We start from the raw sequence: 25,951 nt of genomic DNA on the forward strand, positions 1-25,951 counted from the left end.
CAGTGCGGCTGCCGCGGTACTGATGTGCTCCCCCTCCCCCTTCTCACCCCCTGTCCAGTTGTGTTGTGCCGCCTTCAAGTGCTGACGGAAATCTCGAAACTCCAACTCGAGCTGCACATGAACGGTCCAACAAGATGGAAAATACGTAGGATTTGGGATGAATGAGACGTTCAGGGGCTTCGTTTCTCATAATGAGAGTATGAGCTTAACCGGGTTACTCTAATACAGTTGTGTTTACATGTGTGACGCCAAACCGGGTGCGAATAGCTTATTGTATGTTTCTATTACAACTCTTTGTTTGACTTTTCAGTGTCACACAGTTTTTGTTTGTAGAACACTAACTATACTTTGTTACAACGATCATTTTACTATTATCTCTGATTAAAAAGCACTTGAATGCACTGATGAGTCGTATTTACGCACTTGTAATCTCAGAAATCGGAGCTTTCGAGGAGCCCTTGAAGGCAGCATAAGCTCTCCTCTCTCCCCCACTGCTCAGGTTTATTGAAGGAGCTCTTTCTCCCTCACTGCGCCAGCATCCCCCTCTGATGTGCTGTTAGACCTTTCTTGGCACTTGCTTGGGAGTTTAGAGCCAATTCATCACACTCGAATGCTATTCTCCCTTACATAAAAGAACCTTAGTAATCAGATAATACATTTAAGAAGAATAGGCCTATAAAAGAAATTGAATAGAAAACTTAAAAAAAAAATCATGCAGCTACCATAGGTCAAAGAACTATTCCACAGAAAAAAGTAATATCATAGGTAATAAAAAATGCCATAAGGTAGGCCTATGATAAGGTCACTATAAACTTTGTATTCCACAGGCACACTGTACGTCCCTATGGGAATAGTATGAAATGATTGAAGTGATTTTTTATTAGAGTTTCCAGCTTTTTTTTATGAAGCTTTTTGCGGTCGAAGAGGAAGGATGAAATTTCATGACCATAAAATGACCAGTAACTAAAGTTATTAAGCCCTATGCTTATCAACTTCAGCTAATTAATTGTCCCTGTATTCCTCACTTAAAAATGAAATAGGCCAGCTTTATCTCAGCAGATTTACCAAGGTAAACAAAGGATAATAAAATCTCCTCCCTCATTATTACCATATCTGGTCTGACCTGGTGATAGGAGCTACTAGCTGCTTTGTGTTTTCAGGGAATCCCACTGATGGCCTGTGGGAAAGCCTTTAAGCTGTGTATCCTGGACTGGAGCGTCATCTTTGTGGTTTCCTGCCTTGAGAGTTTAATTAATGTTTAATAGAGAAACTGTACAGTCATACCTGCGCTTTTCCATTGGAGTAAGAGTGGCATTTCCAAGATCCCCAGTGCGGCTTCTCAAGAAGTCAGGAGCAGGAACTATAAAAAGGCCAGGCTCGATGAATAAATCATTGGAGTGTCTCCTGGGTAATGATCATATGAAGGTGGCTGGCTAACCATGCGTAGCTGGTGACAACTGGTCAGCAGGGGGGAGGAGAGGCTTGTCAGGTGAACAGCCGTATTAAAAGGTGTTAACAAGATGCTTTATTCAAATGGGCTGAGGAAGTCTCCTTCTCCTTAACACAAATACAGAGATGTGATGTGATTAAGTCTTTTGTTTTTGGTTTTTATATTATTATACCAACAACCCGATAAAATGTATATTTCTTGTAGGAATATTGAGCAGTAACATTAGAAATCTGTACACACATATGTGCACACACATATATCCAATTCTGTCTGATGTTTTCTGCTTGACAACACCTTTCTTAACCATCTGTCAAGTAATTATACACAGATAATTACTGTACAGGCATCCAAGGATAATTTAAACAAAAAAAACATGACACAAGAGACCATTTTGAACACAGGTATTTTTATTTCAAAGAATATTATGAGTTTGCTGTGTTACAAAAGGATTTTTAAAATGCTGGATACAAGGAACTTTCCCTGGAATATTTTAAATATACAGAATTCTAGATATACAGCAGCTTCTGAGACAGAAGTCCTTTTCCAAAGTTGTTTCCATGTCATATTTTGATTTCTACAGAAAACAAGGCATCCAGTGGTACATAAATGTTTACAAAGTTAAGGTGCAATGCCAACATTGACAAAACCAGATATCTTACATCTAATATACAATGCCTTTAATATGAGGCAAGTAAAGAAAATAAAGTGTAGACAGCTCCTGCTAGAATCATATCTTAATCTATCAAGCTACTGTAACAACAAGACTGTAGATTCAAATAATTCTGCTCCTTAAATTTAACCCACAGATTGAAGAGAACTATTTGGTTTGAACCATATGATCTCTAGCTTCTCTGTCTTTGTCTTAACAACAAGTTCTGATTTCTGAATATTAGGAAACATTTGGAAATTTTGTTCTGTTTGCATTTTGCATGGACATTTATAGTAAAAACAAAAGAAAGGGGAGAATAATTATTATACATTCTCAAAGCATGACAATAACAGATTTATAATGTCCCAAATAATATACAAATCAAAGTACAGATGATGTCATTTACAATTTTGAAAATTAAATGTATAGACATGAAGCATCTCAATATCTTGCATTTGCATAATAAACTGAATTTCTGAAACATTCAGGTTTCACTGAATAACACCCCACACTCCATAAAGATGACAAGCAGAACGGTACTGATGTAGTCATTATAAATAGATGTAGCATTTCCATCAGATGAGTCAATGAAGAAGGACAATGGGAAGATGAGATCTGGCTCAAGCCAGAAAACACAAACCAGTTCCCAATTAACCCATAAAATCTGATGAATAGCCTCCCATTATGTTGCCATGGGCCTTGTGAAAATGTCACATCACAATGATAAAGAAGACATATGGGTAAGCACTCAAAACATACACACACATACATACACATAAAAGACACAAACACATGCACACACATAAAATTGACTTGTCTTAAATATCTCTAAAGCAACCACAGAATGTATTACAAGGCAGTGAGTTGATGGGAAAGTAATTTTTGAACCATTTACACAAATATAAATGTTAATCAATATACATATTTGAAAATATAGCTGTAGTTCAGAATTGGAAATCAGCTAAAGTGATGGATGCTGGTGAAGAAAATGGAGCTCCTGCCTTTCAAATGTCTACACTTTCTCCTGTAGCGAATCACTTGTTCCCTCTCCAACAGATTTAAAAAAGCACTGGATTGGAGAAAACACGAGTTCTTACCAGTCCAATGCGTTTAAATCCATTTGCCTAAAGGCAGATGAGCAAAGAGAAAAGACTGGCAAAGAAACAATCGGGATCAACTGTGGCCTCCTTCAGATGAATTCACTTAAAGACAAACTTAAAAACGAGAGGGTCGTTAAAAACAAACAAAAAGAACAAAACGCATAATCGAGGATGAGGGACATTAACCCTCTGTTCCCCCTGTTGAAAATGACATGTCGCTGGAATTCTTTGAAAAGGGTAAAGTCAGAAATATGCGAGTAGTACGGTATTGTACTTTGAATCGTAAAATGTTCGTCTCTTTAGAATCGGGCAACAATCGCTCTTTGCACGTTCTTCTGCCAGTGTTCGACCCCGGCGCTCCCTCTGCGGTGGCCTGTGACCTTCGTGAAGACCTTCGTTGTCAGCCAGGAAAAAGAAGAGGAGGGCGGGAGCAAGCTCACACACAGATGCGGCTATGTTTTTGCCTCAGACGGCCGGGGATATGCACACAGACACAGTCCTGACTCGGGACGCACAGCAGACCTGTGCTACACACACACCTCAAACCATTTCAACTTGCCGGGGTGCGCTCGATTCAGCTCGTCAGGCACAAAAAAATGACCAAAAGGAACGGTCCTAAAGCAATAACCCCACACACAAGATAAGCCGGATCGAACACACCGCTAGAAACTGAAATGTTTTGAGTTATGTATTCATCTTAGGTCTCCTGTCGAGTTTTACAAGAGAGGCTGCTGATAATATGCTGCCTGCTGCTGCTGCGGTGCTGGGTGAGGGGGAGCAGCCATTGGATAGGAGACGGGAGGCATGTTGGAGTTCTGATAGGCCGACATGTCCATGGCCACGCCCATCTGGGGTGGGTAAGGGGCTCCAGCAGCTTGGCCCATATACTGAGGGTTCATGCCACTGCTGTGAAGAAAATAAAGAGGCTTGTCTCTTACCGGCAAAAACAAGTATGGAAACCTAGTCTCAACACCAGCAAATCAGCAAATTATATTATCTGTTGTTTGTATTTAGCGACTGAATCTTGAATCGATCCCTGCATCTTTGACACTGACAGCAAGTCGGCAGATTAGAAATCAAACATAAGGCGGACAATGAACCACATAATGCCATCTGAGAATATAAGATCTCTAACAAGCATCTAAGCTAAATGAACCTTGGGGATGCTGTGAGACTCTACTGGGACAACCTTGCATATAATGGAGAGGACAATGTTTTCTTACCTCATGTAAGGAGCAGCTTGGTTGTTGGGTGGGGCTGAGGCATTGGGGGGCAGTGAGTGCAGCGGTGCAGGCTGGTCGCTGGGCATGCTGTAGGCCTGGGCGGGGGGGACCTGGGGCATCGCTGGAGGCAGGTAGGGACCACCAGGCTGGCCTGGGTAGCCCTGAGAGGACGGGGGGGGGGGGGTCAGGTCTTAAGTGATGACCAAATGTCTCACAATTTCTCTCCCATTCAAAAGAGGGGAAAGAGCATAAGTAAGGAAGATACTGTATATAGCAGAAGATCATAAAAACCATATGAATACTATTAGAATTGTACCTTTTGAATTTCAAGTACTCATGTACTTATAAAAAGCCTTGTCACTGCAGGTGCAAGAAGAAACAAGGTGTGTGTTTCTGTGATAGTGTACATTTTGGAGTGCTGTGCAAAAAAACAAAACCCTGCAAAATAGTGTGAAGGGCAAATAAAATAGAGCAGCGCTCCGGTGCAGGTCCGCCCAGTGAGGTGGACATTTTTCTAAATCTCTGGGGAGGGACAGTGACATCAATCATTATAGAGAAAACAGCTCTGCCAACAAAACCCAGGCAGCCACGACTCGCCTGGAAAAAAATATATAATGAAAAACACGGTACAAGGGGAACCTGACTGAATGTCAACCTATCAAGACAATGTTTTGGTGAAGTAGAAGCGCGCTACACCTCATAAGGCAAGTGTCAAAGTCTCGCTCTGACTGATTTTCCCCTCCATTAGTCCTCTATTGTCTAAATGAAAACATAATGAAACATGGACAAAAAACATTCAATCAACAGAAAGGTCAATGGATCAATAGATGAGAGTGAGTGTGTACCCAGTGCCGACACGCACTTGTCCAGGGAACAAGGTTGGTGTGTGGGCGCACTGGTAATTAACACACAGCTTGTCAAACATGCACCTCCTCCTTAACACAGGACAACTCCAGAAAGCAAAGCATCTACCAGTCGGTGATATAATTTCACCTGCTTTCCATGCAGCTCAATTTGTTTGAAATCTAGAATCAAGTGATCTTGAGTCTGATGGAGTGATCTGCCTTATTTCAGTATATCCAAGGAAATTCTTGAAACAAGTAAAATCACTGAAAATGTGACATTATCTTACTCTAATAGTCAGATTTGTTCACTTGTTTTAAGAAGACTTGACACAAGATGAAATCACTTGTTAAGATGGAGATTTTGGGCAGTGTAGAGGACAATGTGGGTGCATGTGTCTGACCTGCATGGCTACAGCTGAGCCGGACGGTGCGTAGTGCGCCTGGGGCTGCATCTTGGAGTAGGCCGAGTAGAATGGAGCCTCGTTCATCAGCTTGTTATACAGCTCCAGGGCCTCCAGCACCTTCACATTCAACTCTGACAACTCTGAGTGCTTCCTGCCAGACAGAGACATAATGCTTGTTGGATAAAGACCTTTTTGATATGTAGAAGTGTCTGTCCTCCATGCTAAACTTCAGAGTGTCCAGGACGGCCTTGGCTGACGATCTCAGGCTGCACTCTGATTCATAAGGTGTTAACCAATCTGATGTAACTGTGAGCCAGACATGGCCAGGCCTTAAAAATAAGCACTAATTATTATTCTGATTAACCACTCCTCGATTTCTTCGTCTGTAAACACATTTACCTGTCAATCTCTTGTAGCTTCTCATCAATCATCGGGTTCATCTGCTCACACGCACCTGTTTAATCAGAGATGTTTACAGTTGGGGAGGGACACAGAAACACAAAGTTAGAATAGAACGGTGTTGCTCAGACCAACTGCAGTTGCCAGCAGCAGTTCTACTAGATTTACACCAGCATTAAAGTTTATACCCTCCAGTTGGACAAGCTCTGGGGAGTCGGGAGCTGCATCGGCAGGGTCTGTGTTCTGCAGCAGTGCCAGCGTTTTGTCCATCTTCCCCTGCAGAAAGAAAGAGGAAGGGGGGTTTGGATGGAACAGGGATTTGGGTTTGTACATGTGTGTGCATGGGGGGTATTTAGTAAAGGAAATGGTGGAGTGCCATATCAAATGAGAAGAGCAGGCTTTATTATACAGATGGCACTAAAATGCCCATATAGTTCAGGATAATGAGGACAGTCATGCAGCAACCACAAGGTGTGACTACTGGAGTGTGACTAGACCTCTTAGTGTAGCAGCAAATACAAAACACTTAGCAAAAACTCATTATGGTCAAATATGGATACTGGTCTGATGTTGAGGCCAATGCGTAGTAATGTACAATTTTAGCACACAATGATCCTAGGTTTTGCACTCGGGGCTATGCGGATGCAGTACCTCATCAATGAAGACAGGCTCGGGCTCCACTTTGGTTTCAAGGCTTGTCTCTTCAGGACTGGCTGTCTTTTCAACATAAGCCGCTGTGGAAGGAAAGGATGATTTAAATCAGCAGCTCTGAAACTAATTTGCCCTAGTTTAAGTCTATGGGCAGAGAGAACACACAGAGCTGGCATGCTTTCTTAAGTCAGCAGGGACTAAAACGACTAAAATGCCACAGCACAAGCATCTAAAAGCAGCTATGTTCACTCTCACATTTGATAAAAAAAAAACCTACCAGCCTCTGGCTCGGCATTCAGGTTGGTTGTAACAAAGTTGGAGGGGAAGAGTCCTACTCCTTTATGGTTCTCTCCTTTCCACCAGTTTGGGTCGCTGTAAACAACAACATGGAATGGGAATAAATATCAACGCATGAGCTTACAATGGCAGGATTTCCGTAACACTGAGCGTCTTTTATTCCTTCACCGAGAGAGCTGGTAAAACATGGTTTTTTTAGGTTAGGTTGTGGAATAATGTTTACCCAGCTTTTTAGACATAAAACATCATGGTGCAAATTCATAGTGGAAATACAATTTTGTATGAAAATTAGGCAAGTTATATGATGACAGAGTTTTCTAAAAAGCATTTTTGTGTTAATTGGTGGTTACTTGACTTATGATGATCACCAACTGAAGGAGTTTACTTGGCTTTTTTATTTATCACTACATCATTGTATATCATTACAAAAACATTATACTCTTGAGCTTCATTTAACTACATCTCTGAACCACCCAGTTGACATACTGGAGATTATTGCCATTTCCTTTTTGATGCACACATTTGGAAGCCTTTCAACTGCTAGTAGTAGGCTATATCATGCAGTTTGAAACATGTGCATGCATGTGCGTTTTATGTGTGTGTGGATGTGTGTGTGAGTGTGTGTGTAAGGGAATGGGAGAGTGAATAAAAATTTGCTCTGATGCTTCACTGTATTTCAGCACTGGAGAGTTCCTCTAAAATCGGCACACTGAGGCAATAGCAGGTCTGATTCTCTATTGTGTGCGTTGTGACACGTTACCTGTCGTCCAAAACCAGAATAAGTTCGCCGGCTTTGAAGGTCAGCTCGTTATCCTCGGCCGCTTCAAAGTCGTAGAGCGCACGCACTTTCCGGACCTCCCGCCCCCCGCCGCCGTTGGTGTAGTGGGGGGGGTCGGAGGTCGCGGTCAGGGGCCGGGTATCCGCCTGCTGCTTCTGCTCCTGCAAGGAGAGCTCGATGGCTGTGGGGTGGGAGGGGGGGGGGTTAGGAAGAGGTGGAGGAAGGAGAAGAGAGGGAAGGGATGAAGGAAACAGAGAGAGGAGAGAGACGGCAGAGGAAAGGGTGGAGGAGAGGAGATAGGAGGAACAGTGTGGTTGAAATAGGAGAAGAGGATGTTTTTCAGACGTCAAACACGTATAGGCTTAGTGCATCGCTGGCAAATACACAGGTGCAGTAGAGAATGATCTTTAGAGCAACAGATGAGGTAGATCAATGATGATGCAGTTTTCAGTGTGGCAGCGTGTGGCGCGTTGTGCTGTGCCCTACCTTTGGCCAGGTCGTCATCATCGGCTGCTTTGCTCACAGCAGGAGCGCTGACCTTTGCGCTGGACACCTGAGGTCAACACAGAAAGATAAGGTTAATTCTGTGTGTGTGTGGGTGTGTGTGTACGTAAAGGAGTGAGAGAGTGAGTGAGTGAGTGAGAGAGCAGCAGATAAGACTGGAAGTGAAAATGTGATCCCAGTGACTGCAATGCCACCTGTAGTTCATATCAGGTATTACACCTTTGTGGTAATACAGTATATGCCGCAGTAATGGGAAATGGTGTTGGGAGCCAAAAAACACTATGTAGCTACTATGAGTGGGCCACAGGGTATCTATGTATGAGCACATGCTGCCCACATTATTATTATTAGACAAGTAATAAGCTAAATGTTACTGAAAACTGTTAGTAATCAATTATTGATTGCATTTTTGATTAGTTGAGGTTCCATGAGTTGGCCTATCAAGCTTGAGGAATTACACAATGAATGTTTGTAGTTTAGAAATGCTGTTTAGTAATTTCCAAGGTTGCCGGTATCCAACAACCAAAAAATAAACCTTCCACACCAATTGCCAATAATATGGTGCTACCCTTCAGAGACAAATCCTCAATGCAGAGCTGCATCATTATCTTATGTTTAAGGTGATTTTAGGCAGCTCTACAAAATGGTAATGAGGTCAAAAAAGCCAAAAGGTCAACTGGACATTGTTCCCAGTGCTTAACTACTCTTCACACCTACATATTCCCAGTGGGTGAATTGATTCCTAATAGGCCCATCTGTGCTGCAGAGAAGGGATTGGATTAGTCAGTCAGTTGGTAAAAACAGAAAGTATAAGGAGGCTGGGAAAATGCTCTGATGCTTTCTATATATAGGGAATATCGGACATTAGGTAGCAGATATAAAGGGTGAAGGGCCTGGATGTCAGTTGTCACTCACTAATAGAGAATTCAGTTACTGTAGACCTATGGCTCTCTGAAGTAACAATATGATATAGAAATCAATGTTAGTGCAAACCGTATTTTTTAAGAAAAATTACCAAAGGAAAAAAGGGAATTGCTCCGGTTAGTAATGTGTATAGTGAATAATAACATCTGGAAAACAAGATGTATACCATTGACTAAGAATGCATAAGTGCCAAGTGAGAGCGTGTTTAAGCAAATCATTGCAGATCTGTTGATAAATGCTCTAGAGCTAGTCTCCCTTGGCACCTACTGGTTTTCTGAAACAACCCACTATCCTGACATTATTGTTGCCCAATCAGAAGGTGATGAATAATAATGGTTCTGCATACTAGTAAAATTGTGTTGCGAATTCCCAGTCCATGTATTAACTTGATTGTACTGTCACTATGTGCCACATATGCTGAGAAAAAAATATATATACATGTTTTGTTATGGTCACTGGACATAATTTGTGGTACAGTAGTTTTTTTTGTGAAATTTTCTTTTTGGCTATGTAGGAAATTGTGCGATATTAAAGTTAATTAAAAAATGGAGTCACAACCTCACATCATTCAACATCTGACAAAGCGAAGCCCTCAAAAAAAGTTACTGTATTTAAGAGAGCCAGAGCAAAGTCCACTCCAGCACTTGACACACATAAGACACTGTTAAATAACACATCACAGTGTACAGTTATCACACTGAGAATAGAGAGCGACCAGAAATGGCTCTGTTCAATACAATCACAGTAGCAATTTGGATCCTTGTATATACACACATATCCAGAGAATTGCAAGAAATATGCGAGAGGAAATTCCATTGTAAGCTCTCTCCTTACAAACACAGACGAGCTCCACCCAACCTCGACCTTTATGTTGGCAACACATGGCTGGTGTGCAGTGAAACCGCAGCCGTAATGCTAGCCTGGGGCTAGGCCAGAGCATACAACACATGCTTATTTGGTTATTGTGGTCTGTGGGCTGGAGCTGTGACCAGAGCAAAGCAAACATCATGAAAAGGGAGTGCGAAAGAGAACTGCGAGGAAAGAGATGGCGGAGCTGCTGATAGCAGACATCCTAACAGATTAGATTTGTTGAATGATATTACCACACATTAAGTCAGAGTATGCATTTGCTCACATTTGACAGAAAGTGTTAGGCTGTGGCTGGGATTAACACCAGCGAAATGCTGCTAAATGCCGTTGTGGCTGGCGAGTTTGTCTGTGCTACCAGCCACTTTGGCAGGCAACCAACCATCATTTGGAGTTCCTATTCCATTATAAAAGCCGGTTGGCTGAATGATGAAAGGGGCTGGTGAAGTCTGGGATTTACCAGACACTGCTGCTTGTAGACAGAAAAGTTAGCTTCCTTCTGTTAATGTACCTGAGAGCCTGTGGAGGGGAAGCTGATGCCATCGTCTTTCAGAGACTTGATGGTGGCGCTGATGAGACTGAGCTGTGGATCCTTCTGGAAGTCCTCCGCCCACTCCACCATCAGAGCCTTCAGCTTCTCACACACTTTGGGATGGGCCTATAGAAGACATGCAGATAGCCATATGTTACTCTCTCCTGTGTCTGTTGTGTCAGAAACAGACCCTAATGGCTGCCAATTAACAGGCTCCTAACACAGTATGTAGATCTTAAAGGACTGGATAGTTCAGGTGTAGGCAACCAAGTGCCATGAAGTGCCAAGAGTATGCAGGGTTCCATCTGCGAAAGATGACATTTCAGTTAATCTAACTCGTGTATGAGAGTGTGAGGGAGTGCTTGTGTGGGAATGGCAGTGGTCAAGTGTCTACAAAGAGCCGACAAGAGAGAGATATTGTAATAAAAGCGGTCATAAAAATAGGATTTATGAGCAAATAAACTGGAGAAGTTCACCTACCCGGCTCAGCACAGTCCGTACTTCACTGGCAAACTCCCGCGAGCAGATTTCTAAATGGAATATTTTGCCACCGTTTGACACACAGGCACCCAGCAACTGTCAAAGGAGAGGTGCAAATGGTTAAGAATGAGATATAACACTTGGCATGTATGTACAGTAAAACATCCACTTAACAACTACTGGCCACCAGATGCAGTAAATATCTTGGATAGAATGCATCTCAACCAAGGAAGAGGATTTTTCAATGAACTGCTCCCATCACTGAATTATTGATGCACATATTAATATGAGGCGAGACTTTTATAGTTATAAATGGTTTTATGACAATAGGGTTTGAATTCTCTGAATGAGAGGGCAGAGAGGTCTAAAAATAGAGCAGGCCATGTGACAGAACTTGCTCATGGTGACTCAGTCAGAGAAAGAGTCGCCATATTCCTTGTGTCTTAGTTATCGACCCGCATAATTAACTCTTCTACTTCCTTGTATGGCTTTATAGAGGGATATCAGCTCAATGACAGCTTTAGTGCAATAGTGGACATTTACTTCTGTCCCTTAAATGAGAGAGAAGAGCACCGTGGCTGTCTATAAGTTCTTATTTTGCCCATTTGTGCACACACACATATGCACACAAATTCAAATAAAGGCTGTGGCCTCCTATCATGAAATTTCAAGGTCTTTGTTCTCGTTTTTATCTGTATTTATTGCTCTGTAAACTGACTCGATATTGACAGCGTGCCAATCTATTGAGGAGGTCCAGTTAAAGAACTTGATGATATAGATTGGATCGTCTTGGTTCCACAGTTTCTAGCTTTGGGAGAGACTTCTTCTTAAATGAGTGCCATTTCCTTTTAAAATTCGACAAGTGATGTAAAACATTGGACTTGTATATGGACACTCCATACCTTTCACCTGTACAGTAGAGAATGACTGTACTCTTGAAAAATGACGATTAACAAGCTATAAATACACCAATAAGCAACATCTAAACTGCAAGGAAAGTCACAAAAGGGTTGTAATGGATTGGATGCATTCACTGATGATGGGTGGTACAGCTATTCCAGAAGTTGGTGGAAGAAGGTGTGTTACATTTTGTGTGATGGTAGCATAGAAAGAGAGAACTCACGGTGAGGGCCTGCATGGCAACGTGAGGCACCTTGTGGTTGACTCTCTTCATGATGGATCTCAGGGAGTCCTTCGCTCTGTAACAGAAGAGAACAGAATAGAATAGAGTTGATTAGGAATAAGTGTGCTAGTGCTGTCTAAGTGCTCGGGTGGAGGGGTGGGGGGTGGGAGGTATGCATGACTGGAGTGAGTGAAACTACGTTGACTTTAACAATTCCACCTGTTAACACCACAGTGCTGTGGTAGCACAGTGTTGTTGCAACTAAGAGAATCACTGAACAAAATATTTAATTAATGTGTTGACAGTTAGAAAATGACCGAGCTACTTCCTGGTATGTGGATGTACAGCGCACAAACCTCAGGTTGGCTGATGCTTGTTTGACTTCTACCAAACTGTCTGGTGTATGAGAGCACACTGGATTTCTCTTATGCACGGCTCTGGAGCTCTGCGCTGCCTAAACAGTGCCTACTGTAATTTCCCTAACTATCACACATTACTCCCAAGCAGCTAATGAACCAACTGTAGACTATTTTCAATTGCAAATTGTCAACAAATGTACTGTACTGGAATAATAAGCAGCTCTCATGAACCTCAACACTGCTCAAATGAAAAATACAAGCCGGACATGGCCAATATGCTTTTGGCAGGAGAGGATGGTGTGTTGGTGTGAGTAAATAAGGCTGTTATTATTGAAACAGAATGCCTTGTTCCAGCTTACCCATTGGGTGTCGTTCCAATCCTATCACAGATGTCCATAATGAGGCCCCAGTCATCTGTTGTGTTGTTTTCATTGGTCGCCTTCTCTGCAAATATGTCAAACAGGGATACATATGGTCCAATGAGAAAACATTTTCTTTGGTGTCACTGCTGCTTGTCTCTGAACATATCAGTAAGCAGAAACGTCAATACCAGTGGGCGAGTTTAACAATAACAATAATAGCAACCGATAAACTGCAACAACGGCTTTGAATCAGTAAACAGTACACCAAGGCCCGACAACCTAATATACCCTACCAGTCAAAAGTTTGGACACACGCATTTTTCTTTATTTATACTATTTTCCACATTTTAGAATAACAGTAAAGACACTGAAATAACACAAATGGAATTATGCAGTGACCAAAAAAATGTTAAATTAAAACTATCTTATATTTTAGATTATTTAAAGTAGCCACCCTTTGCCTTGATGGAAAGGCAAAGATTTTGGAAAGAAATTCATACACAGGCATCAACTTTTATATTTGTCTAAAAAACAAATTTCAAGCATTTAGGATCAATTTTTAGATAAAAATGGCTTTAAGATAATGAAAAACATTGTACATTCAATCAGGTGAGTCCAAACATTTGACTGGTGGTGTAAAATCATAGCCTTCACTCTAAGAGGAGGGAAGACTAAAAACAACTCAGGATTAATATATAGCCTATATCAGGGTCACTTTCTCAGAAATGGATGATGAGATCTTCTCTAGAATACTTCAGCTCATTTCAAAAGGTGCCTCTGAGCTACCGGAATTTCACAAATGATGCCCATCTACTGTGGCAGTTTTGTAAAATGGTGAAACAATTCTGCCTCATAATAAACCCTGCCATGACACTTCATATCATCCCGACTATAACACCCAGAGAGCCAGCACAAAACAGTGCACTATTGTCTGGCCATAACTGGCCTACATACTGTTCTGATACAAAGACCATGGTGTTCCAGGGAGTGATAAGTGCAGTGACTAGGGAAATTTGCATGGAAATTTAAATGATGACACGTTCAGTAATGTTTATAGGAAAAATAGGCTGCACATCTACAACATAATTACCTAAGCTAACAGAATATGACATACACTCTATGCCTATGACTCGTCTTGTCTTACTTGGCAATATCAAATGTTGTAAGGCCCATGAAGCAACATATTTCTGATGAAGTCACCTCACTCTCATGTGATTCTCACAATACCAGGACAGCCCCACTAGCCAGCTATGCCCGGTTTAAATCAAACAGTGGTTAACGTACACTGATATGACACTAAGTTAATTTTGGTTAGTTAATAAGCAACCACACGGCATTAGATATATTCAATGGAAGTTGTTGACAAGCAACCAGCTAGCTACCGAGCAAGCTAGCAAGGTCCAAGAAACTACGACACAGCTCAGTCATAGCAGCCAGGTTGTTGATGCTGTTGTCAAAAACGTCAGTGCTATGTAAGACATCGCTAGCGGACTAAGCTAAGCTAACTCGAAGTCTAGCTGGCTACAACGTCGCGTCTTTCAGAGAAACAGTTCACTTACCAACATCTTGATCAAATGGATTTTGGGCAAATAAAGGCATGTTGACGGTTTAAAAACAACCGGACGCTTTTAGAGTAAAGAAAAGTCAGTGAATGTTCTCAAGACTAAACAAATATCTCTTCCTTATCCATCAAACTCTCACCAGTTGCTCTTCCGGAAACGTAGCTGTCTTCAATAATGCCTGAACAGTATTTTAAAAAATTGAACTGGAGTGACTGGGCAAAAAAAACAACAAATGTCTTATTCTGACTGGCACTATGTTACGGCTTTGTTATTTAATGAACAATACATTTACTTATTTTTATACTGATATTCCGTTCAATATTTGGCAATAAATTAAGGACCTTTGTGCACGAACCACAAAGACTAGTAAAACACTGACATCTAGTGGGAAAAAATAATACGGCCACTTAAAAAAGTAAATCAATTGAATGTAATTAGTTGTTGCATGTGCCGCACAATTTATAATCACAGATGTAGTGGTGTAACCTACCTAAACTCAATTTGCCCACCTTTTTATTTGAAGAATAGTTTACCCACCTCTTTACACTGGCATAAGTATTAATTACCTGAATTACTTACAACATACTGGTGTAAGGTATAAGAGGATGGGATATTTTAAGGCAGTGGTTCTCAATCTTGGTCCTTGAGTACCACAGTTTTCTATCCTACCAGGTAGTTAACTGCATTCACTTCGCAGTAAATAAATTGCAGTAAATAAAACTAGAGTTGGTGATCATCATAAGGCAAGCAGCCACCAATCTAAACAAAAAGTCAATTATACTTTCAGAAAAGCATTGCTTTATACAAAGTGCATAAAGCATAAAGCAATGCTTTTCTGAAAGTATAATTGACTTTTTGTTTAGATTGGTGGCTGCTTGCCTTATGATGATCACCAACTCTAGTTTTATTTACTACTGCGTTCCTGTGTGATGAACATCAGTGAAAGACAATTCGTTTCGACAGTCACTGGGCTGTCTGGGGAAGTCCAGGGGTCCCAGAAGGGATTCCAGGGTTCCCCAGCAAAATGAGAAATCATTTAATCTCACCTTTACTTAATTCACTAGACATAAGAGCGAGAGAATGTATCAGACTGAATACTTTGATCATAGGCTTCACTATGATCCTCCCCACGATGATCCTCACAACCCACAGTATAGTTACACAGTTTTAACCTAGATTATAATAAACAAACACAAATATTCTCAGATATGGTTAGTTAGGACATAAACTTTATTAATGGGGGTGGTCTGATGCGTCTATTTGGGAAGTCCATGACATGAAGAAGTCAATCCTGGGCTTCACGAGGGTGGATCAGTATGAGTTGCATGCAAGCTCGGGGGCGCGCAGTAGGGGGCGCGCCTCTCAGAGAGCGTCCCATTATCTCAGAGGCCTTGACAAAGACGATGACCTCACCTAGCAAGATAATTCGCATCCTATTCCAGCCTATGGACACCTGATGGACACCCTTATCCTCTAGGCTGAAACAACCCACGTATAAATGAATAGTCAGCTGGCAGAATAACTAACTAATGCATAAAGCAGTTAATCTACAACAATTTAATGAATGCTCACGTCTGGCATCAGTCACCATACTACGCATGCGCGAAGAACACCTGCTAATCGTGTTTTAGGTCTCACAGCGCTACCCGCAGCTTCATGAAACCTTAAACATTAAGCTGTTCGGCTAAACCGAGTAAGCCTCTAGCAGGGCAAATAATATTGTGCCGAATGTGAGACACTCATTGATTCCCAGTGGAAAAAGCACCGGTCTAGCCTGCCTAACGGGATTTAGACGAATACGGAAGTAGGCAGGAGTGAACCCTCTCGCTTCGAAGGATACTTTCTGGCCTGGAGCCTTTCATTTCCTGGCTCGGTGAAGCCCCGATAGCAACCGTCATCCAGGACCAAAGACCGTTGACAGGGTTGCAGTCATGTCGGCACCTGCTATGGGGACCAGCAAAGCGGCCCACGGCGATGTGGCCCTGAAGAAAAAGAGGGGACCAGGTGCCCTGGCGACGGCCTATCTGGTTATTTACAACGTTGTTATGACTGCTGGGTATGTAGCCTGTTTCCTCCTGCTAATGCTGCTGACTGGAGCGTGTGTGCTGTGGAGCAGGACTCCTAATCGGAGCAGGATTTCTCTCGTGTATTTGCACCGCATTATTTTTTGAATTCTGCATCTGTTGATGTAGTTATTATTGGAAATACCGGTAGCATGGTGTATAGTCAAATAACTTTGATTCTTTTTTTGCCTAACGTCCGACGGCCTACACCGGATAGACAAATTAGGCAATAGACAGCTACCCTGCACATAATTCAATGTTGTGACTGACTGGTAGCCACCGTCTATCAAGTCTCAAATGGTTTATTTTCTACCGGCTATGGTTTTCCTTCATTTTTTTGGCATTGCTTGCAGGGCAGCTATTCTACAGATTATCATGGAATCTAAAAACGCATTTGACTCAATTATAAAATGTTTAGCATGCATTTACAGTAACGTTATACATGATTAACACGTGTTTTTTTTAGTTTTTTTTTTTAGAGATAGCCTATAATCTAGGGAGATGATCTACACCATCAATGGTTGTCTGCAAATAAAACAAGTTATCTGGTCGCTTTTACTGCATTGCTTATTGCATTGTGATTGAAATTGCGTGTGTATTAACAGAGAAAATGCTGACTAGTGTTATAAACACGCTGTCTCTGTGTTATTAGATGGCTGGGTTTGCACTCTAGGTCTATTTGTAATATGCATAGTCCAGATTCATGGGTTAAATTTAAGAGTCATTGAGCTTGAACCATAGACTGAGAAATCTGTGTGTCTCTTTATTGCCCTGATCTGTAGACTGTTGCACAACTGAATGGTGGGTGTTGTTTGGTGACTGTTCCAACCAGTCAGGTCACATTGTATCTCTCTCCCTCTTGCTGGGCCATACACTGCTTGCTTTGTATTGGACACAAGTTAGGGTATGGTCCCCTCCCTTGCAGAAACTCCAGCAGCAGCTAAGCAGGCATGTTCAGTTTCTGTTCAAATGGATTAGCTGGTAATGCCTAACAAGCCCTGATATTCACCATTGGCTCTGACAGGACACGGTAATTCAGGGTGGGGGCACCATCTGGCAGAGTCACTTTATCCCTATGTGTCAGATTGTCATATTGCACCTTGTTTTTATCCATATCAGAATGTATATAGTGATCAAATAGAGTTTTGATAAAAAATATTCAAATTATCTGATGAATCTGATCTTCTTATTCCATTTTTGCCATAAATGTTGTGTGTGTCTTTCTCTAGGTGGCTGGTGATCGCCGTGGGCCTGGTCAGAGCCTACCTGGCCAGAGGCAGCTACCATGGGCTTTACTACTCTATAGAGAAGCCACTCAAGTTCTTTCAGACCGGAGCTATTCTAGAGGTGGGACAAGGACAATTCTCTGCTGTAGTCTCTACAAACACGTCTAATCATACCAACACTTTAACAAATACACCAAGCTTTTAGTTTTTGGGAACATTAAGTGATGAGAACATGGATACCACACCCATCCGTGTGTCCCTGGTAGATCATTAGCTCTGGTGCTCCATGTTAACACTTTAGCTACACTATGTTGAGTGATAGTAGGTGAAACATAGTGTAGGCAAAACAAAGTGTGAGCGTGGAGTACCACAGCAAATGATCCACCAGGGACACATGGATGATTTTGGTGTCTGTTCTTATCACTTAACGGGTAAGAAAGAAAAAAAACTTGGTGTATTTCTCAACACTAGCCTATTTCAACTATTAAGAAAATCATGAGGCCAATAAACAGGTTGAGTCTTAGGACTGGATGTGGAGAGGCACTGAGTGTCAAAGACCCCTTATCTGTACTGGGTTTGGTATGCCCTCTATAACATATCAACCCAGTGACCCAGCATGCCTGACTACACTGTGTCGAAGGCACAGAACCAAATTATTAGTCTGCACAGGCATTTTATAATGCTAAAAATAAAAGAGACCAATTAAGAAAGTCTCCCACTCTATTTCAAAACTAGGGAGTTTAGAAATAGAGAGCTCCCTAGTTCCCTCCTCTAGTTCCCACACACACACACACAAACACACACACACACACACACACACACACACACACAGTGCAAAGACTAAGCTACAGGAGGTGTTCCAGTGATCTTGTCCAGACGCACTGTAGCACTGTAGTGATAAGAGATTGGGTCTCGTTTTAACGTCAGCATGGCATGCTTCCATTCATGAAACCCTCTCTGCACACTATGGGCATCCTGTTATTTAGCATTTGCCAGTGTCGCTAAATATTGTCAATGATTTCAACTTTATTGATGCACACAACATACATAGAAATACTAAATCTGGGTTTTTGTCATCATAAAATGTATAAGAATTTTGTACATGCAAAAAATCCCTCTTCAGGTGTCAATATTGGAACTACATTATAATAATAATATTAATAATTAACTTGAATACTTCAAAAATGTAAATTGTAAACTACACACGTAGGAGATGTAAATAGGAAATGTATTCAAGAGAAAATGGGTTAAAATAGACTGTCACATGCTTCTCTCCCAGTTGCGTAATCAATGCTTTCCCTTCTCTTTCCCCTTCACAGATATTGCACTGTGCTGTAGGTAAGTCTCTCCCCTCCACCCGCACCTCCGCCGCTCTTTTATTACCATGCAGACCCTCCATGTCGTCACTTTGGAGGGAGCGGAGAGAAGATGTTGGCCCAGATGGTTTTTAATGTGATGAGGAGAGACGGCAGCTCGCTGTGCTGCTGGCTCGCCGCGGTCCACAGTCCATTCTCTCTGACCTTTCCTCAGCAAACAGGCTCCCTGCAGTTGGCGTCCACTCAGTACACACACACACACACACACACACACAGCTCTGGGCTACTCTCTACTGGCCAGTCCAAGACATTACACCCACATTACATGCCTATGCAGTTTTAGCATGTATTTGGGGCTGCATACAATACCCATCAAACTATTTGGTGGTTACATGCTGTCTAGTTTGTTTACTAGTAGTTTTACCTTTTTACCCATTTCCTAGTATCGCTTTAAGTAAGTCCTGTTCTTGGACATGTTTTGCTTTCAGGAAATCTGTCCCTAGACAAGCACCCCATTCCCAGAGCCGGCACACACACACACACACGCTAATTCAGATGTGTGTTTAACTTGTGTAGCTGACTGCCAGTAGCCTCGTCCTCGTCTGTAAGCTCTGGTCTTGTGCCTTGTGTCCCAGGAATCGTACCTTCCTCTGTGGTCCTGACTGGATTCCAGGTCATGTCCCGGGTCTTCCTCACCTGGGCCGTCACACACAGTGTCAGAGAGGTAAGATCCGTTTTGCTCTCCTTCCCTATATTACACACACAAATCTGTTTTCCACCTGTCTGTGTCATGCACTTTCCAAGGCATTCTTAGCCTTTTTCTTAGCTATGCTGTTGTGAATGATAAAGCACTGTAAAGAGTTACCATGGCGTCATGTTCAAAAGTTACCAAGTGATGTACTATTTGCCTTGTTAATAGATTGAAGAGGAGTAAAAGTGTAAGTAAAGTAAGGTAGCCTTGCTGTAAGGTTGCAGGAATGAATACGCTTCAAATCAATGTAGTGAATAACATGCATTTTAGGTTTTACATGTTCTATGTTGTGTGTGCTTAATGTATGATCGTGTGCTGACATGTTTCTCAGGCTGTTTTGGTGTGTTTGTGTGTGCCCCCATATGTGTGAGTGAATGCGTGTATGTGTGTGTGGACACGCATGTGTTTGAGTGTGTGTAATAAGGGGCGTGGCTCCCTCTGTCATTGTAGTTGCTTTGTAATTAACCTAATATCTCAGGACAATGACGGTGTTGTTTCTTTGGCCTCGAGTGTGCGCTGATCATCTGAAACATGATCGTCTGAAACAAACAGCATGGTTCTGCTATGAAGTGCCTAGATCTAGCCTAGAGCAGATGAGCTGTCGTGGCATGATGACGATGCGAGCCCATCCTTTTTCTCTGTCCGCCTCCCATCATCCTTTGCGTCTGTTTGTCCAGGTGCAGAGTGAGGACAGCGTGCTGCTGTTCGTAACGGCCTGGACCATCACAGAGATCATCCGCTACTCTTTCTATACCTTCAGCCTGCTCAACCATCTGCCCTACCTCATCAAATGGGCAAGGTAGGCAAACACAACTATAACACAGACAGCTGATTGGTCTCCTGGAGGACGAGGTGTAGTAAACTGCCTCAGAGAAACAGCGATTAACAATAGTTCGACTGGAGCAGCGGACTAGCTGAGCGTAAACATAATGTTGAAAATTATAGGATACTGTATGTAATAATACAGTGTGATTTCAGTGAAATAGTGAATAACACCGTATTACAGTGTAGTTATTTTAAAAATTGATGACCATAGAGTAATTTGTGCCATTTCCAGTATGAAAACCTACAGCACTCATCATCATCTATCATCTACACCTACAACCAAGGCAGCAGTAGTTCAGTGCCTCCCTCCCTATGGACGGGGGGGTTTTGCGTTGTTGCTAGGTAGCAAATGACTGTTGCTCCAATATCTGCATTCCTTCATTTTCAGTTTGCTTTGCGCCCTAAGAGGCAGATATATTGGTAGCTCAGAGGGGGTAAATTCAATGAAGGCTGCCAGAGTTAGCAGTGCCGCAATGATGACTAAGTGCCAGCCGCTGGGTTTGGAGTGCCAGTTAAGGGAGAAACCTCAGACCCTGTTTCGTGTTCTTTCTTGCAATTTTTACTCGCATCAAAAGGCCTGATCCCTGTACAGTTCCACGATTTAAAATGTAGAATGATACAGTTTTTTTGCATTGCATTTTGGGATCATATCAGTGTATAATGGCTGAGAAATGTACACTTGCACACTTGTCTTCAGATGCTGCAAGGTGAAGATGTAGCAGAAATAATGAAGCTGTTTGATGTGTTATTTCTCTCTCTCTCTCTCTCTCTCTCTCTGTCTCTCTCTCTCTCTCTCTCTCTCTCTCTTCATCACACTGTAGGTACACCTTCTTCATTGTGCTGTATCCGATGGGTGTGACCGGGGAGCTGCTGACTATCTACGCAGCGCTGCCGTACGTGCAGAAGACGGGCCTGTACTCTGTCACTCTGCCCAACAAGTACAACTTCTCCTTCGACTACCACACCTTCCTCATCCTCACCATGATCTCCTACATCCCCCGTAAGTGGCTCGGCAGCCCCCGTTGCTTTGCATTTCAAGCATCCGTGTTGATACTGTTGTTTCAGTTTGATGTAAAAAATCTATCAGTAACATATGTGTCCCCCTCTCCAGTCTTCCCCCAGCTGTACTTCCACATGATGCGGCAGAGGAAGAAGGTGCTGGGCCACGTGGAGGACTACAGCAAAGTGGAGTAAGCTGGACAGCAGCCAGACTGATGCGATCAAGGGAAAAAAGTGAAAAAGAAAACCAAACGACCAACAGAGGAGGACTTTCCCGAAAAAACAAACCCGTACCCGCCTGGCCAACGAAACCATGTCCGCTTGTTGAAAAAACGAAGCCCGACCAGTTTTCAAATTGCCAGAGTTTAACCTGGCAGACGATCCAATGATCTAACAATGGTTTTCTTGTTTGTTTGTTTGTTTGTTTGTTTGTTACTTAATTGTTTTGTTTTTTCGGAAGTTGCCTGGGTTATATAGATGTACCGCACACTAACGAACGGACTGGTGTTTTTTGTCGTTGTCTTTATTTATGAACAAACTGCAGTTATTCTCGCTTCCTCGGAGAGCTCGCAGCTGTAAAGCAGCTGTGTCTTGTGTGGGACACAGTGAACGGCCCTCTGTGTGAGCGGTGAGCAGAACCCGGCCGCGACGACGCGACGTTCCAATTGAATGCACTGATACAATCGATCGCCTCTTCTCAAACGGCACTGTAGACAGATAATAGATTTCTCACCTCCCCGCGGCCCCGTCTTTTGTTCTCTATGAAGCAGTAGTTGCCCCTTTACTACAGTGTAGGACGAGTAACGCGTAGACTCCTGTAGGACCTATAGATCTGTAGGGTTTGGATCTATGTTAGTACAAACAGTGGTTCGAGAGCCTGTTAAGTTATTCGGAAGTTTTTCGCTAACCTTTTTTTTTATTTATCACCTGCAAAAGGTTTGACTACATTCCCTGTTTAGTTCAATAAAGCTTTTTTCATTCCGTGCTTGCATGGTTTTCTTTCTGTTTTTCTCTTACTGCACAAGAGTTAGCTGTTGTGAGTCGGGGGTGGGATGTGGCCTTCACATCTCTCAGTCGCATTCCGACTGATCACAGCTGACTGTGAAATCTTGGGTTTTTTAACCAATGTCGATTGTGAGTTGTTTCTGTTGGTTTTGTCATTGTTATTTGATGTTTAGGTGGTTTAAACATTGTATGGCCTGATGTAGCTAGTAGGTGAAAAGAGAGACTAGTTCTCTCAGAAATGACATTTAATTTTAAATTAAGCTTTGATCATGCACACAGCTTCTCTTAAAATATCTTAAGTTTTGACAAAGGGCCAAAGTGGTGCATATAGTATTTAAAATGTGTTGACTTGGGCAGAGACTTTGTCTGTCTTGTATTTATTCACGGTCAAATGCTTTCTATTGTTTTAGCTCTCTGAAAGTGATACTTCACTTTGTAGAATATTTACATTTTGAACAGGCACACCTCGTTCATATGAAGTGTCACCCTCCAGCTTTAGCTGCCTCAGTTATCTGTAGTCACAACTGCCCTTCAGGCTTTTTGGCCCAACTCTCATTATTCATAAGGTTTCAAGCGCTTAAAAATGGGATGTTAAAAGCATTGAAATCTTAACTCACAAGCAGCGATGCCTCCATCACATCAGAACAATGTCACTACAACTGAAGTCATAGGAGCCTACAGCAAAAAGGAACAGCACAACATACAGCAGTAGCAGTGATTGCAAACAGACAAAATTGCTTCCTGAAAGCTTTGATACAGAACACAAGCAAATCTTGCATTGTAGCTCATATATGTGTTGGGTGCATAACTTTATGGACTTGCATTTTAAAATGGGGCAGATAAAAGTGGTGGTTCATAAGTTCATATGGAGGTCTACTGAAAAGCTAAAATGCTGTTCTGAAGTGAAATCACTTTCAAGTGCGAAAATATACTTTAAAAAGAAGCTAAGATAGATATTGCAGTGAAGTGGATTAGTGAGCTTGTTTTCATGCATTTTCAATCACTTGAATCTTATAATGCACTAAGAGAGCTAAGAGTGAGGTGTTGTTTGTTGGACTTATGGTTCTTCCCCCTTTTTTTTGCCCTGATGAAAGAAACTACATTTTAGTTTACTAATGGTCCCATACATACAGTTGATGTACATTCAATAAAGTTTTGGCTTACATTAGCCAAATGGATAAGGTTCTAGTTGTGACATGTTGGAATAGTAACCCCAAGTTTTGCTTCCATGTTTGTCTCAATCTCAGCCTGCTGTGTTAAGGCTTTATTGGTCCTGAGCCCAGTCAATGCCCCAATAAAGTGTTATTAACATGGTATTGTCAGAAAATATCAGCCTCCATCAGCCTGCTGTTTCAGCAAATTCAACACTACTGTTCATCCTAACTTGAAAACATCCGTCTTACGTTGTGAATTTCCTGCTTTCTGTTATGTCCTTAAACTTGGTCTTGCACTCCTCTCTTCTGTGGTAGCCTATTGAGGTGAGCGGACAATGGCTGTAAACCTGTGACGTAATGCCAAATCTAGCCTTTCTGCTCTGTTTCTCCTCCCCATATACGAGGACATTGTTTTAGCATGATCGGGATAGTTGTTGGAACTGTCTTGCAGAGGCAGGAGTGCAGCTCATTGTAAAACTGCATGAAAGAGGAAATAATCTGGTTGCCTAGAATGATGATCCTTTGTTACGACCTAAAGAAAACAGCATGCCATACAGTATGTTATCCAGAACTGGTTCTACTGAACAAAGTTGAGCTTTTTGATACAAATGTTTTGCATGGGACCAGCAGACTTTGTACAAGTATGAATAGTTATATGACTATATATTTACAATAAACTTATAATATGGGAAGCAAAATATGTTTTTTTTTATTGTCATTTGTATTAACAAAGCATTAATGCACCACAGATCATACCAAGTGCAAGCTATTTGTCGTATGCTTGGAAGCAGGCAGTGTTACAACAACACCAACAATGGCATCATCTTTCACAGACAATCTGCATAACATTATACAACAGTCAAAACCATACTTAACACAAGGATGCTGTCGGGCCGACAGCAAGGGTATATCCCCGAAATTCCCCAATCCTCGCAGGCCCCATTAAGTCAAAGGTAATAAAAATAATAATCACACAATAAGACTCCAAGGTTAATCTTCCCAATTATATTGGTTGTATGTCCCAACTATTTTTATTTCGCCAAATAATTTTTTTTTTCCTTCTGGGCTAATCGAAAGTTAATTATATTATTATTACTCCTAAACACTCCAAAATGAATGGATATAATCCTCTAGGGATTGTCTCCCCAATAATAAAGGGTATGTACCTTAACTATTTTTTTAACACTCAATAATAAAACTCTCCAATCACAAATCTCCCCAATGGCCTGAACAATTCTCTTGACAAATTTCAATACAATATAATGCACCATTGGTGAGATATGGTTCCAAATAGCATGGACATGAATTTAGTCAGTTAATTAATAATAGTTACATAATATATACTGTACATAATAATCATAAACACATCAAAATCAATAGAGTTCTTCCTGTAGGGGTCATCAATGTCCACACCAAATTTGAGAAGATTCTCTTCTTTTTCGTGGTGCATGCGGTGGACGCGGCGGCGGTCGGGGTGAATCCATCCATCCATTACTGGAAGATACCCTATAATTATATCCCCGAAATAATTATAGGGTATCTTCCAGTCAGTAATTTAAAACATTTCACACAATCTGACGTGTGGAGATTATTCTATTATTTCGTTTGAATAACATCTCTAATCAGGGCCGGATTAATTAACCACAGGGCCCCTGGGCACACATGTCCTATTGGGCCCCCCTCCCCTCGGTAGGCACCCACACACCGGAACTCAAGATACTAGTGTGTTCACAAACAATACAAACTTAAACCTTTAACAGGTTCAAAGTAATCTGAAACTCAGTTTTTGCTATTACAAACTGCCATTATTTCTATCTAGAGATCACTCATTCAATTTGAGAGTGATGACATTTGTCCAACCCCAAGGCAAGCTTTAGTTTTAGTTGGTGGAGCTTCCCTTTGATTACATTTGCATTGCAGGTTGTGGCTTTAAGGAAGCGAGGTGACAGGTAGCGAGAATGAAGCACCAAAAAAAAAAGTTAAATGTTGAAATTTATTCAAAAGGTTTGACTACGTCTGTACCAAGACCCCCTTGCTCCACCAGTATATAATTAGTCTCTGTATCTAAGTTGGATGATATTCACTAAATGCATTGCTCATAAA

The 25,951-nt window shown here is 41.7% G+C and overlaps 2 protein-coding genes across 2 annotated transcripts; one reads left to right on the top strand and one right to left on the bottom strand.

The window, feature by feature from the left end:
- Window positions 1–2,317: 2,317 nt before the first annotated feature.
- stam2 (signal transducing adaptor molecule (SH3 domain and ITAM motif) 2) lies at window positions 2,318–14,648 on the bottom strand. The gene is made up of 14 exons (XM_071919592.2): window positions 14,507–14,648; window positions 12,945–13,029; window positions 12,227–12,302; window positions 11,104–11,199; window positions 10,603–10,749; window positions 8,283–8,349; window positions 7,779–7,977; window positions 6,999–7,093; window positions 6,722–6,804; window positions 6,259–6,346; window positions 6,071–6,125; window positions 5,669–5,822; window positions 4,423–4,583; window positions 2,318–4,105 (listed from the first exon to the last, which is right to left on the bottom strand). The coding sequence occupies exons 1-14, from the start codon at window positions 14,544–14,546 to the stop codon at window positions 3,916–3,918; spliced, it is 1,536 nt and encodes a 511-aa protein (XP_071775693.1). The 5' UTR covers window positions 14,547–14,648; the 3' UTR covers window positions 2,318–3,915.
- Window positions 14,649–16,388: 1,740 nt separating this feature from the next.
- hacd2 (3-hydroxyacyl-CoA dehydratase 2) lies at window positions 16,389–22,674 on the top strand. Its single transcript, XM_071919602.2, has 7 exons — window positions 16,389–16,565; window positions 17,802–17,919; window positions 19,118–19,136; window positions 19,750–19,838; window positions 20,543–20,664; window positions 21,512–21,690; window positions 21,802–22,674. Exons 1-7 carry the CDS (start codon window positions 16,441–16,443, stop codon window positions 21,882–21,884), a joined length of 735 nt encoding a protein of 244 aa, XP_071775703.1. The 5' UTR covers window positions 16,389–16,440; the 3' UTR covers window positions 21,885–22,674.
- The last annotated feature ends 3,277 nt before the right edge of the window (window positions 22,675–25,951 follow it).

The sequence above is a fragment of the Centroberyx gerrardi genome, chromosome 10 (assembly GCF_048128805.1).
Source record: "Centroberyx gerrardi isolate f3 chromosome 10, fCenGer3.hap1.cur.20231027, whole genome shotgun sequence".
In the NCBI taxonomy this organism is placed as follows: Eukaryota; Metazoa; Chordata; class Actinopteri; order Beryciformes; family Berycidae; genus Centroberyx; species Centroberyx gerrardi.